Source organism: Uloborus diversus, chromosome 4 (genome assembly GCF_026930045.1).
Source record: "Uloborus diversus isolate 005 chromosome 4, Udiv.v.3.1, whole genome shotgun sequence".
Classification (NCBI taxonomy): Eukaryota; Metazoa; Arthropoda; class Arachnida; order Araneae; family Uloboridae; genus Uloborus; species Uloborus diversus.
The window spans coordinates 109,197,441-109,213,498 of record NC_072734.1 but is presented as its reverse complement, the minus strand read 5'-3'; the positions used below and the strand labels follow the sequence as shown (position 1 = coordinate 109,213,498).

At 32.5% G+C, this 16,058-nt stretch overlaps 1 protein-coding gene across 3 annotated transcripts in view; it reads left to right on the top strand.

Moving 5' to 3' along the window:
- The window catches only part of LOC129220191 (protein BANP-like), a 51,563-nt gene that overhangs the window by 14,209 nt on the left and 21,296 nt on the right, over nt 1-16,058 (top strand). For all 3 annotated transcript variants that reach the window (XM_054854552.1, XM_054854554.1, XM_054854553.1), the window contains exons 3-5: nt 9,763-9,916; nt 10,223-10,279; nt 15,479-15,554. In XM_054854552.1, the coding sequence (XP_054710527.1) occupies nt 9,763-9,916; nt 10,223-10,279; nt 15,479-15,554 (287 nt within the window). The remainder of the gene's footprint in view (nt 1-9,762; nt 9,917-10,222; nt 10,280-15,478; nt 15,555-16,058) is intronic.

Below are 16,058 nucleotides of genomic sequence, written 5' to 3'. Positions count from 1 at the left end.
TCTTCCGAGGCGTTGGTGGTAGCTGTTCTGTACTAAAAAAAAATGAGGCATAGGTTGGGGCCGAAGTGTGATTTACTCAAAAATCAAAGGATGACCCCCCCCCAACCCTACCTCGTCATTTCAAGCATTTCTTAAATATTTAGCGATTATTTATTTTGGTCAAGAAATGTCATTTTATATAATATCTCATACTTGTTTCACCTATATTTCGTAAATTGCCATCTTTTTTGCATCATTAATAGCGATTGATTTTTTTTCTGTTGTAAGTAACTATTTTTATGTATTTATATAAAATCAATGAATAAGTTATTTTCGTTTTTTATAGAAAAGTTTCAAGGATTTTCTATTATGCAATTTTTCAAATTTCAGAAAATTATTGTTAAATTGAAAAATTTAATTTGAACTTGTTTGTAAAGCTTCATAAAATATTAAACAATCAAATTGTTCAATACTATGTGTGCAAACATCAGATCAAGTAGTATATGTATTCAGTTATTAACTTGGTGTAAATATTGAGTTTGTTTATTGTACCTGCGTTTTAAGAACCTTGCTCTTTTCATGGCTATTTTTTTTCAGCAGAATGTATGTCACTGTTATAGCTTTTATGAAAAATGCAAACTTTTCTATTCATAAATTTTAAATAAGTATAAAAATATTCCTATTTTGATTTAATATTGTAATTTATCTTGTCTATCTCTTTTTTGTTTAATTTGATGACTAAAAAATGTCTACGTGCAATCTTTCCATTTTAATTGCGTAATTTGTTGACGGTTTCATAGTTCTATTCTTCTTCTTCTTTTTTTTTTTTTCTTTGAATGATTAAACAACGTAATTTAATTTTTTTTAACTATGTTTAGTGTACCTAAATCCATACATTATTACAACATTACTGAAATCTTAGTTATATGCTCAATTAAAAAAAAACAAATCAGTTGGTTATTAAACAGTCTCTTTGTTTTTCTTCCTTCTTTTTTTGGCTATTGTTCTTTCTCTTTCATCATACAGCAGTCGAAAACGGAGAAGCATAACTACACCCTATACAGATTGTACGTAGTACGATGCAAAAGTTCGGGGACAAGCTGTATAAAATCTTACATATAATAGTTCACATTACCGAAGCACATCCACCTTCAAAAGATCGCCTTAAGGGACTATGTACTTCTGCCAGTGTTCATATAACTTTTGGAAACACTCCTTGAAGTCACTTTTCGCTACCTTCTATGATGCAGCTTCATCTTCTCCTGACAGAAAAAAGCGGCGTCTATGCAAATGTTTTTTTGCTGGGAACAGGTAAAAGTCACACGGAGCTAAGTCCGATGAAACGTTATGTTATTTGTTTGTCATATCAGAGTATTGACCAATCGAACCGTGCATCCTCAACATGAAAGTCGCCTTCTTCCCCACAATGAAGTTAAAGCAGCAGCGCAGGAGGCCTTACAGGAATTTGCGAAAAATGGCTCCAGGAGTGCTTCTAAAAGCTATACGAACGTTGGCAGAAGTGCATAATCGTTCAAGGTGGCTATTTTGTAGATAGATATATGCTTCGGTAATGTGAACTATTCAGTGTAAGGTTTTATACAACTTGACCTCGAACTTTTAGATCATACTACGTACGTATGAGTTTTCAATTTACTATTTCATAACATTTTTGAGTGACGCAAGTTTACGCACATGAAGACATCACAAGAGAATTTGCGATACTTAACTGAGGAGGCGTTCAAAATGGATATTTGGTTATCTATATGTTCTTAGGTACATATGTATGTACAGATGTGCCGAAAAAACTTGTGAAGTATAAATTTGGTGATAGTAAAATGGAAATTTAGGTCGAAATCTGATTTTTTTTTTTTTGTGATTACAATTCTTTATTTGTAGAAAGGAAGTAAAGTGAAATAAATCAATGATCCTTTAAATCCCTGACAATCTTATCAATTTATTTCTGTTTGATTTTTTTTTTTTTTTTTTTTTTTTGCCATCGGCCATCGGCCATTTGGAGGAAAACAATCGGCCATCGGCCATCTTTGAACCATCGGCCAACAATCGGCATCGGCCCATCGGCCAAAAAATGCCATCGGTCGAGCCCTATTATATTTATATTTCATTGCTATTCAAAAATAAATGCAAATGTTATGCCATGATAAGAGAAACACACTGAAAAAGCTCGTACAATTTGAAAAAACTCTTTGCACACAAATCATTTAAACCCTTTTTTTTCAGTAAGTTACTACCCATCAGACAGCAGAATACATGAAATACACTGCCAGCTCAGTCATTCCAGCCGAGGACTTCAGTTTCGTGTTTATTAGCATTCATCAGCCCGGCATAGAAAGTGACTGAGCTGGAGGTGGAAAACCTCTTAACTCGTAACAGGGGAGGTGAAAAAGTAGGACGTTACAGGGGACGTGAGATATCAGAGACAGCTCTATTTACAATTTTTTAAAAAATCGTGTATTTAAGATACATTCTTGTAATTTCCTTTAGATGTTCTTTAAACTTTTACTAGCACGGGGGAAAAATATTTTTGAATTGCAATATATCTTTTCTGATGAAATTTTGCTAGAGTCTTATGATTTTTCAAGAAAATGATATGCTGCAGTAAATAACTACTACATGTAATAAAAATGAATCTATTATATATTAATGATTTTATTTTAGTTGTTTAATATATACAGAACATTTTAGTACCAAAAAATTGATTATATCACATAATGGGAAAATTTTGACAGCCCTTCAACTATTAGTATTTCTTGTCGTAATTTGAGGAATAATTCAGCCTTCATTGTCCCTAGAATATCATTGCTTAACGTTTGTGAACATTTCAAACAAATCTCAACCTCATCTAGAATATTTTGCATCTCCTCCGCATAACGCGAATAAAATAAATGAACCTATAAATGTGGTTCTAACGTTAAGATCCATGTCTACTACTGCCGAAATGTGTAGGGGAGATGTGGCCTCACAGACTGCTTCTAAAGAATGCAATGAAATTTAAACCAGATGCACTTGCCTAAAGATAAGCAAGGGGGGTGTTCAAGATTACAAAACAAAAATATATTGGGAAAAACCATTCAATTGGACTGAAAATAAAATAGGGGTGATCGGATGAACTTTTTGAGTGGTCTGTGAGACCACGCCTCCCCTGTTAACGGTTAAGGAAGCCAAGAGTGCCAAACAAACTGGTAGCTAATATAGAATTAGCACAAACCAGACGAGTGACCAAAGCAATGGTTTGGTTCAACTCGGAAGATTGAATGGGGCGGTAACTTACTGAAAATATCATGCCTTGCCTTCGGTCTTCGAGTTGAACCAAACCATTGCTTCGGTCACTCGTCTGGTTTGTGCTAATTCTATATTAGCTACCAGTTTGTTTGGCACTCTTGGCTTCCTTAAGAGGTTTTCCACCTCAGTCACTTCCTATCAGGGGCGTAGCTAAGGGGGGGGGTTTGGGGACAACCCCCCCCCCCCCCGAAACGTTAGTCTCAAAAAAAAAGAGAAAAAGAAGAGGGAAGAGAAAGAAAAAAAGAAGAAAAAGAAAAAAAATCACTACGACTGTTTTCTGTGTAACAAAGATCAAAAATTCATTTTGCTCCCCCCCCCCCAATGCCATTGAAAATCTGCTCCATGAGTGACCCTCAAGAATAAAGACGCCTCCCTCTGCTGCGACAATTTTTTGATAATTGAGTGAAATTTGACACTTCGCTTTAGAAATGAGATTGTTTGTTAAGGCAGCCTTTCTTTGTCATAGAATCTGCTAATTGTTAAATATGTTTAATTTTATGAGCCGCGCAGTGGGAATATTGCATACAGTCAAATCTGTATATTTCGAATTTCACATTAAAAAATCGAGATAAAGAGGTTTTGAATTACGGAGGCTTTAAGAAACTTTTTATAGAAATTTGAAATATTATGGTGAGAATTTGAAATCGATACTAAAGACAATATGGACTCTTGATTAAAATTCCTCTTTATTAGTTTTGTTAGGTATTTATTCTATTATTACATTATTAAGTGCTTTATTGCGAGTTTAAGGAATCATTTTGACAGTAAAAGAAACTTTAAGCATATCTTTTTCAAGAAAAGTCTTTTATTGCTTTTTGGTCCCTGATTTTTTTTTTGGATTCATTATTTATCTTCTTGAGGTTAGCAATTGCAGCAAATGTAACTTGGCCAGTAGTCTACGATTTTCCTTTTTTCATCACTTGAAAAAAAACTTATACTTTCTTTTTACTCCTATCATTTCGGTTTTCTAAGGAATCACAATTTTAAGAAAGAGAGCAACCAAAGAACAGTACTAATCCAGATAACAGAGCGAAATGGCTTTTAACTTGAATGTCCTTTAACTATGAACTTTAATGTTCATCTTAACGTGCCAAACCTGTGAATTTCACCCCTTAACTCTTCTTTCAAGAAAGTGCTCGAAACGACTGTCCTTTGGTTAATCTTCCTGGAAAGCCTATTCGTGGAACGCATTTACTGCCTTCTCAGCTCTTGAAGACAATTCCTCTGTTTCTGAGTTGAAGAAAATGTTTTTGTTTGCTGCTTTGAAGATCATTGGGCTTCGAATCCGAAAATGATAGCATAACCGGAATTCGAGACGATAGAGGTTTTCGTTGGTCTGGTCTCATGTGTGTCATAGGTCATAGTCAAAACTACCTTTGCTAACCAGAATATCCATTGCAATCACATTGATTCTTCAGCCAGTATTTACGGCGTATTCTTTTGGAAACGTACAGTCTGTTTAAAGTAGTACATTCTAAGTGAAAATTGTTGCATAATGAAATGAACAAGACCGATAACAAGCTTTTTTCAACTCAAAGAAAAAAATTTCAATGACGAAAAGGATTGCTCTAAAAAGAGAAAGTTACGTCTGAAGAAAACGTACAGTCTGCAAAGCAGCGTTAGTCCCATCGGACCCTTCTGAAGGTAATTTTATTTTAATTCAAAAGAAAAACTGCATAGCATTACATGAATAAAATGTTTAAAAACCAGATGAATCTAGATTATTTCTATTAGCTTGGTTCGGATTAAAAAGTAGAAAATAAAAAAAGACTTCTGTTTATAATACCCGAAAATTGCTGTTGCTCTCTCAAATAGATATTTATGCAAGTACTAAAGCAGCTAATAAAATTAAAAATAAATATCTTTATAGGTATATCTTTATAAATATAATATCTTTATACAGGGGTCTGGCCAGAGGATATTTGGGTCCGTTAACGGACCCTTCACAAAAATCCGATCAACCAAAATGGACCTTTCACAAAATCCTGATCAAACAAAACGGACCTTTCACAAAATTCGGATCAAACAAAACGGACCCTTCACAAAATTCTGATAAACATGATCGGATCTGTCACAAATTGTTTATTGAAAGAGCAAATCTGAAAGCAAAATAACGCATACTTCTGTGTATAAACCAATAATTTTTGGAACCTTTTTTTAAGTCAAATTAGAGGAATCAGCTTATACAAAATCGGCTAATTTTGAAAGAAAAAAAAATAAAAAATCGGCACTCTTGCGATGCTCCTGCAAGCGATAATTGCTACTGCCAAATAAATATTAATGGTTGTTTTGTAGTAAGTTACCGCCCTAAAGCTCCTGATGGAATAACTGAGCTGGAGGTGTATTTTATAATGGTTGTTTGTTTTATCACAGCTAATTAGCAGCAGTGTTGTTGTAAACTTTTCTGAAAAGGCATTGGTAAGCACTTTTCTCCGCTCATGATTTAACAAACAATAATAATATATATCTGCGAAATGAACTTAGAACTGCAAAGGGATAGTAAGGGTGAGGAAAAAATATGATCGCTTCAGATAGGGTTACCAACTTCAAAATTATCACCACTTAGCGTCTGGCGTTGAACCTTTATAATGACTCGATTAGAAAATATTCTCATCATTTTTGCCAGCTTGTCAATATTTGCGTTTTTATGGTGCGGTGCGATGTTTAATTGTTATTTTGGGAGAAAATTATATGGGTTTTGATTTTTCGATGCTAACAAGGATGATTAACCAGGGGTTGATCCAGCGCCAAATTGGGGCCGCTTTGCGGCCCCTTCACAAAATTCCGCATGGCAAAAGCGGCCCCATTCACAAAATTCCGTGTCGCAGAAGCGGCCCCATTCACAAAATTCCCCATCGCAAAAGCGGCCCCATTCACAAAATTCCGCGTCGTAAAAGCAGCCCCTTCACAAAAATTTATAAAAAGGCAGCCTTTTCACAATATTTTTTAACCGCAAATGTGTACGCATCTACGCGGGAGCCTCTTCCACCTTCCCCCATCTTATCTTTTTGCTTGCTGCGTGAGGTGCTTTTGCTTGAGAGCGTCAGAGGGGGGATGGGAGAGGGACACTTGTGATTGGTAGCTTGTTTTCAGGAAAATCCTAAATTTTACTTTGATTACGCAATATATATTTAGTATTAATTTGTGTTGAGTTTCAAAATCCAATTCTAAAATAACTTTACTTAAAATAAAATTATTTTACATGCTGTTTTTATATTTTTATTTCTTTTGAAGATCTTGATTTCCTTACATCCGCCATGGTAAACAAATTTTTCGCATTTTTGATGTTTACTGTACCTTGTTAAGAGGCAAACAAATACAATTTCTTATATATTTATTAACATCATTAAATTGCAAAGTTTTAAACAAAATACCTACTCTGCAAGAACGTCAAAAGTCAAAAAATTAAATGCTGAATGCTGGTGCAGTATTATTTTGGGTTTTAATTACTTTTAAGTTTTTCAAACACATGCATGGAATCTTTAATGAGTATTTCACTTCTGTGCTAAGAAATATGTGATATCTTTGAGTCTGTTCATTTTGTATTTATTAGGAGTTATCATTACGTTCAGCAACATGTGCAATTTTCATTGCTCTTAAAGTATTTGAGAGGGGCAAACAGGAAATCTGTTGTGAGACTTTCACCTTAAGAAAGTGTGCCTTGCATATGTATATTTGTAAAAAGCAATAAATGTAATGTATGTGTCAAATTACGAATAAAATGTTAAGGGTCTTACTTCCCCCCTCCCCCAGCGCATTTTCTCTTGACAGCTTTCAGGTATTCTTCAAGAACTTGCAATCACCCCTGAAACCTGTCTAGGGCTTTTCTATAACGATACGACAGCTAAAAATGCTTTAATGTAATCTTTTCCAAGAAAAAAATCACGAGAAGGTCTCTTTTACAAAAATAAAGAAAATTCACAAAAATATTTTGCTTTTTCACAAAAATAACGAAATTTCACAAAAATATTTTGCCTTTTCACAAAATGGGGACCCAAAAAATAAAACCTGGATCGACCCCTGTTAACTTTAAATAAACTCTTTTAATTACCGTTTGTTTTTTCTTTAGATGTCTACATTTTGAAATATGCAATCTTTTAACATCCGATATGAGAATCATATTTTGTTCTTTTTTCAAGCTAACTTCGCTTTATTAGGATTCAAATAAATGAAAAGTCTCTTTATTTCTGTTAGAACTCTCATTTCAAGTTTTTAAAGCAAAATTCCATTTTCTGTTATGAGTCAAAAATGAAAATGCTGAATAGATGGTTTATTTTATTTTATTTTTTGGGTCAACTGTGTCCACAGATATTAATGAAATGGTTATCATAGGACTCTAAAATGCAATTTTAAAATAATTTTAACAAAAATATTTCTTTTACAAGCAGTTTTTATACTTTTGATGCCTTCACTTTGAGAATCGCGATCTCTTTGCATCCGATATGGGAATCCGATTTTTCGATTTTTTGATGATTATTGCGCTTTGTTAAGAGGTAAACAATTGAAATATCTTTTTATTTTTGTTAAAATCACGGAATTTATAAGTTTTGAACGAAATTCTGTGCTTTTTAAGAGTGTCTTGGGTCAAAAAGTTGAATGCTGAACCCTATTCTGAATTTTATTTTATTTATTTATATTTTTGTTACAATTATTTTAAATACTGTACAGAAATATATCTAGTATAATTTAACATAGTGTAGAATGGTAGATAAATATTGATACTTGAAAGAGCGATGACCCCCCCCCCCCCCCCCCCGCCAAATGTCAGAAAAAAAATCCAGAATGATTTTCTCGACATAGAAGAGGAAAACACTCAACTTTAAGTTTAATTGATGCAATTTGTGCCATCTCTAAGTTCTAAAATTTCGTTTTAACAAAAAAAAAAAAAAAAATTATTTTTTTTTTGGCGAAATTTTTTGATTTTTTCCAAAATTAATTAATTTTTCACAAAATTATTTGATTTTTCACAAAAAACGGACCCTGTGAAAAATCCTGGACAGACCCCTGTTATAGTCTGACCACCGATGAGATTGAAAGTCAAACATCCAGTTTCTAGGCGGAAATGGAAGTGTCTATTAGCTTTCATGGATGCCAGCTTTTGTAGATGTGTGTTAGCCTCTAAATTAAGCAGTCACACTGAAATGAACGGAACACGCTCATCAGATATTTGATTTCCCCCTGATTTGGATAGACTGGTTTTGACAAGACGTTGCTAGAAAAATTTCACTTTAAATTAAATGGAGGGAAAAGAAAAAAAAAGTTGAATTTTCCATAATTTTGAAAAAAAAAATTCTTTGCTTTTGTTTTGTTTGACACAAGTATCGGAATTGGGGCACCCCATTCCAAAGTATGTAAGATTCACCCCCCTCTTATTTTTTTTAATACTAAAAAAATGTACACATGCGCATCTACGGGCTTTTGGTGTGGTCTTTTCAATAGTTTTCACTTTTATTATTATTATTATAATATATATATATATATATATATATATATATATATATATATATATATATATATATAAAAGAAGAAACCCCCCTCCCCCCCGAAAGTCGGGTCTAGCTATGCCACTGCTTCCTATACTGGACTGATGAATGATAATAAGCACAAAACTGCAGTCCTCGGCTGGAATGACTGAGCTGGCGGTGTATTTCATGCATTTAAACCCTTGTTAGCCGCTATATTTTAACTCAAAAGCTGATTTTGGTGGCGAATGTAAAGTGGTGTAAGTTTGCAAAACACTATGTTTCATATTTCGGCGAATATTGATCGTACTAATTACTAAGGTCAAACTTTTTGTGTTGGAATTATTTTTCAAGGTGAATCATTTCCCTAAAAAAAGTTAAGGGACCTTGGGCTGGCATAAAAAGTTAAGTTTCATATTTTTTGGCTTATTTTATTTTTTGCTGCAGACTTTGAATATCTTAACTGTGCATCTGATTTTGAAAATTTTTGTGTTCGGAAGTATGCATCTAGGACTAAATGGTTGCAAAAATAGAGGTCTTGCAAGTTAAACGGGAACACCCTGAATAAGTGTTCCGGGACTTCATGGTTCTGATAACATTAATCATGATCACATTAAGTGGCACCTACTGTATCAACCGATATATATCAGCAAACCCTGTGTATGGATAATATGTTTCTTTAATAATCCTTCCAAACCCTGGAGGAAATTGCAACAAAACCCTTACACTTAGCAGCACTCAGTTTGAGAATCCCTGACTTATTTCATGGCTAACAGTTTTTATAATGGTGTTCTAAATCTGATTTGTGACCTTTTTAAGTATTAATAAAGTAATGGAAGAATGTTTGCTCACTAACTATGCAATGGAGTCATTTTAATTGAACCAAAAGCCCACCGCTTATCTACTTTTATGCCGTCGTATGTAGTAATATATATTTTATGATTTGATTTAACTTTACATATTTTCTCTTATCAGTAATTGTTATGCATAAAAAATAATCTTACCTATATTTTCCTCTCAGGAGATACTTTTAAACATGCAAGTTACATTCATTAACAAACTAAAGACCATAGAAAAGAAGATCGATAAAATCAGCTCTCGCTACCATGTTTTGGGTGAAAGAGTTGAAAATGTATTATTGAAAATTAAGGAGTCTTCTCTTAAAGAAGTGATTAGTAAGTACTATCCAAAGATTTTTTTTTTTTTTTTTCATTTTTTCTTGATTAATTTTCTTGTGTTTTAAAAAATTAATAAATTACTTTTTTTACTGACTTTAATAATGATTTTAGTTTACATTTGTGATGGTTAAACTAATTTATTGGTTTATTATTACTTTTTTAAAGCTTGTTTATTCATGGTATATTTTAATTCATTTTGTTTTGTATGAATGAAGTTAAATGTGCTGTTTATTGTATTTTTTTTTTATTTCATTAAAATTCAAATACAAGCTTAAGTTTTGTATTGTCCGTATTTCTTCTCAGGTCTGCCAACTTCTGTTGAAGGTAAAGCTCCAACTCACACCTTTCCCAATACTGAAGGTACTTATTTTATGTAGATAATTAAGTTTTATGAGACAAATGTTGACCTTTTTTTAGCTAAAGGCTTATATATTTTCCAACTTTCTGAAGAAATGTCTGTTTTTCTTAATAGAACCCCACATTCATTATTTTGGAACACATCATGCTGTATAGAGTGGCCTAGCCAGAGAATAAATATACCAATAAATGAAGAACTTTTATTTATTGATTTTAAGGCTAAGGTTTTTAAAAGTTTCTTTTTTTTTGATAAACTGGCAACAGTAACTTCTTTCAATGCAATTCCAAAAGAAAAAAATCTATGAAATAAATTTGTTTTATGAGAGTGAAGAGAATCATAGACTAATAATAATAAGAATAGACTGAACTATATGGTAACCTTTTAAATATTCACAAACCAAATCATGTGGGCTTGCGTATCAGACGACGTCTTCGTATCATTGATTTCTAAGGAATTATGCTTTTCAAGTTTTAAGTTGAATTTCTAATTTAAAACACCAAGTGCAAGAAAGATGGTACACTATTGCTGGGTATTTTCGTGAAAAGAAAAATATGTCAAAGGAGGAACTGTAGCATTTCACATGTAAGCAATAATATTACTACTACATATTACTTCAATTTCTGGTAGTTTTTCTCATCTGTGCCATATGCTTCACTGTGATATTTCTAATTATTTCTATTAACTATTAAGTTTTATCAGTCAAGCACATAGAAATACATTTTTATACACTATTTTGTTAGTATCTGGAAGTGCTTTTACACTCTGAGAAATTAAATGCATTTTGAAAATGTTTAAATTAGTGTTAGCAAGTTAGTCTTAACATTGGGGACAGTTTTTCTCCAGCCAATTAAAAGATCCTTTTTCCGCGCTTTTAAACTTAAAACAACCCTGATTTTTTATTTTTTTTTCTTTTCTGTAGGCATACTATCTTTAAATAGTACAGTGAAACTTTGATTAGCCGAAGTGAGTTTCTGTTCCCATCTAACTGAATGGGGAATAAATGTTATTTATTTTCTATTAGCCAAATTTAGTTGAGTCGAAATATTCAATAAGCCGAAATTTTATTTCATGACCGTCGTTAGATTTCCCTTGTTAATGTAACTCCATAAGTCGAAGTCGTTTCCCCCACCAATAGCATGAACAAAAATAAAGACTAAATTTACAAATTGAGCAGAGTTTTGTTACAGAAGAAAATTAACATTCAACATTCAATTTAGCACATATTTTATGGATTTTGTTGCTGTTGATGAGAGAATTTAAGTCTGAGAATCCCCAACTGGTGAAGATATTTTTTCATACGTGAGTGAAAAAGAGAACTTTTCTGGTATTGAAGAGAAGTAAGAACTTGAGAATGTATATAAATAAAATCATGTTCTAATCAAAATATTAGAAGAGCAGCAGATGTATTGCGCATTTTCATGAAATCCCCTACACATGTTCCCGACTCTTTGGTTGCAGATTTTTTAGATAATTTTTTCTGTTTAATGAGTAAAAACTTATGTTTCAGCTTAACAATTTATTTTGTTTTCCAACCATACAAACTCTTGAATTTATATAGTAATTATATTACATGCTAATTATGTCAAGTAAATATATAACCTCCTTCAAACATTATTCTGTCAATTTTTGTTTTTATTACAAATTTAATGAGTTTTAGTGGTAGTATTTTTTTTAATTCTATACTTTTCATTTCGTTTTCGATGAGCCGAATTTAGGATAACTCGAATTATTTTCACTTTCCCTGCAACTTCGACTTATCGAAGTTTCACTGTAATTCATATTCCTCTGCTGAAACTAAATTTTCCAAGATTGTAAACTTTGGTTTTGATTAATTTTAAATACCCTTTTTGTGATGACATCCATTTAATCAATTGTTTTTTGTTTTTTTTTAAATTAAATGAAAACTTTTACCATGCAGAAATCAAACCTGCGACTTTTGTGATCGAAAACAGATCTTTTTCTACTTGTTACCAAGAAATAGCTTACTAAGTGAACTAAGGTTGCTTTATACATCTAAACCTAAACAAATATTTATTGTTAAAATTTTTATTGGTATATTTTCTAAATGATAGGCAGTTTTAGTTAATTTTCTTTGAAAGAATGTAACAAAACCAATGACACATTTTTCAATGTACAAGAGTAAGTCTCGTAGAGAGATTACTTATAACTGTTTAAAATGAATGAAGTTGCTCAAATGAACTAGTTCAGTGCACGGGTCAATGACATGAACAATCTTCCGATAAATGGATCATTAAAAAGAACGACATTGTCCATCTCTAGTTGATGGCTAACTGCATGGAGACTATTATATGTTGACTCTTAATTTGTTGAATTCTAGCTGTGTAGTAAAACTGCACCTTGACTGTAATCCCAGATGACTTGCTTATATATGAGTACATTTTCCTCAACTTTATCAATTACACTGTTTTTCTGTTATTGTTAGGATGACTAATTTCTAACTTAGAGCAGGGCTTCCTGAACGTTTTAGCTATTAGTGCGTAAATACTTGTAGGTAATTGAACTTAATTAAATTAATCATTACTAATTAGAGGGAGCATTGCTATTTACAAAAAAAACTAGGTAAGTAGTAGGGCTGAGCGATTCATCACAAAAAACCGGTGCACATCCCACATCAGTAAACCGCCTTAGAATTTTTCTCTAAACCGATCCATCAAACCCTCAATGACTAAAATCCAAGCTCCAATGTTCAGACATGTGTCCACAATCATTGTAGTTTTAATCTCTTAATTGTTTCAAAATGCTGATGGAAGCAGTGGCGTCCCGATGGGAGATCAGGAGGTCACTGTGACCTACCAAAAAGTCCTTACTCAACAATCTTTTTCTGACAATTCAGTAAATTTGGACACTGCATTTTAAAATTGCTTTATTTAAAAATAATGATGTTTAATGTCTCTTTTCATTAAATACATGTTTGTGTTCATGCTCGTATTTTATCATTGGGTAAAATAAGTATCATTCGTCAAATTAAAAATTCCCTCAAACCAAAAATTTAAGTTCTGGGCATCTTTGTGTGGAAGATCATAGGCGAACAAGGACCTTCACTTTTCCCAGCATTGGCAGGAAAAGCAATTTTTTAAGTTCTTAGTGGAAAATATATTAATGAACAAATTTTAGCTTATAATCATTCACCAAAAAAAAAAAAAAAAACAATGCTAAATAGCAAAACAGAAACACAGATTGCATTCACATGTATTGGTGTTTTGAGGAACCCCTTTTAAATGCAAGGAGAGATTGCTTCCATAAGTTCATTTTGCATTAAAAAAAAATAGGTTAATTGTAATCTCAAAACACGCCTTTTTTGCTATCTTGCCCTTTAAACTCGTTTTTTTTTTCTTTTTTTCTTTTCTTTTTTACAATTCTTGCTGGTGTTACCAAAAAAAAAAAATGTATTGTGATGCATCGCAATGTAAGGTTGGCGATGCATCATGATGTAGAAATTCCTACATTGCCAGCCCTAGTAAGTAATTTACACTTACTGAGCTTTATTTAGAATTTCTGGAATACAAAATCAAATTGGTCATGCAAAAATTAATAGGTAACAAAATCGTTAAAACACTCAAGATTGAGCATCAAATTTTTAGCTAGCACAATTTTAAAATATTGAGTATGGTTTTTGGTATCTGGGAGTCGAATGTCAAATTTAATAACTAGACCCTTTCGTAATTTAGTTTTGGTGGCTGCATAGGTGAAAAAAATGGATTCACAATTGTAAGTTGTGGCAAATAAAGGAGTAGCACAAAAGAAAGTTTGGGAAAGATTAACTCTTTTTTGACAAGCATTTCTTGTTTTCAAATTCCAAACTGTAGCAGATTTTAGGGAGGGGGCATGCCCCCCCCCCGAAAAGGATGAATTAATTCCACTATTTTATTTATTACTTTTTAATTGACCTTTCTTTTGCATTTTTTTTACGTAGTTATTTAAAAAGATCACAAAACACACACAGGTTATTTTGAATAAACACATTTTTGTTTGCTAAAGAAGTATTACTGGAGTCAGAGGCCCAGAGAATACATTGAACTCACTGGTTTCGATTTCAAGGGACCGTATCATCGCAATTTGTCCACTAATTCTTCTTTGATGGAATCAATAATTAACATTTTTTTTAAAAGTGTAGGCGCACCTAAAAGAGTCATTTTGATCCAGGAACCTATTTGTGAAATAATAGATTTCTTTTTCAACTTATAAAAAATGCAAAATGAAAGAAATCATTTGGCAGTTTCTTGGAAAAACTATGATTTTTAATAGAAACTGCATGTAGTATCAATATGTTATCTCAACTGTATTATGGCTTTAAGAACAAATCAGCAACTGTTTTGAAATTCACACAGAAGTAGTTTTTGAATTCTCCAGTAAAACTAATATGTTATGAAGTTATGACTTTCTTGATAAATTAATTAAAAAAAACTCATGTGAGGTATGGGTTTATTTAATAACATTGCCCTCGTGTTATAATCATTATGATAATGTTCCTAAGTAAAGCCGCTCATTGTCTAGCATTTCAGTGACATTATATTGGGTTTAGTATTTAAATGGCTTGACACGTTAAAGATGTTTTCCATCCACATTCAAAGTATATTAGTGCATAATATTCATGTACTTAGAAGTAGATTCATTGACCTGAAGGAATCCTTAAAAAAAAAAAAAAGTTGAAAAACACACATTTAAAATTAAGTCATTAAACTTCGTTATGAAACATCAAGGGGGGGGGGGTATTCAATTTCTGTGCTGCCTCCAAAGGATTTTTATTTACCCCCCCCCCTGATGCCAAAGCATATTTTAATATCATTTACCTTTTTTTTTTCTTTTCCAATTTTGGCGCGTACCCCCAAGGATCTCTGCACCACAGTTTGGAAAGCCCTGACTTAGAAGAAAGAAGTACATTCCTTGAATTTCACTTGTATGTCTTTTGATGAATCATGTAATATTAACACCCAAACTTCTGAATTGATTAAAAATCAAAACTTGTTTTTTTTTTGGGGGGGGGGGGGGGTTGTTGCCATGAGAATAATAGAAAATATGTTTCGAATGAAACAGGAGAACGAGAAGCCTGCATGTGCAAATTGTGTTGCGATTAGTAAAGGAGTTTCAGTAAAGCTGATACTAATGATATAACAAGTAAGCAGTGTAATCTCAACAAATGTTTTTTATTAGAATTTTGATGTGGAATATATTTTTATTAGATTCTTATCCAGATGGTTGTTGGCTTGGTAACCCTAATGATCCAGATCTTCGTGTGAGATGTGGAATCACTCCATTGTAAGTATGATAATAAATTGTTAATAATATGATACAGCAGAAATAGTTTTTAATGTGTTAGTAAAAAGTTGAATATATCCAGGCCCACGCCAAGCCTGATTGGCGCCGTCGTGCAAATGTCTTTCCATCGCCTTTATGCAGTGGTGTTTGAGGAAAATCTAGTTAACACCTAGAGTAAGTTTGGTGGAGAAATATAATAGGGAAAAGAATACGTTTGGCATTGAATTGCTTTTTTAAAAAGTGTGCAAACATTTTGTGCTTTGTCTAAATGTACATTTGGACATTTAAATACCTTTATTGAACAATAAGTTCTTATTTCTTACAAAATAGCCTTGAAAGATACCAAATGCATCTTATTCTAAATAAACTGATAGACGCTATTGACTTACAGTTACAAACCAGTGGCACAACAGCGCAACTAAAAAGTAGTTTTAGGGGGGGATTTAAAAAAATTTTCCACGTGAACTTAGCTTCAATGCCTTAGCAGTTAAGTCCATCTCTTTC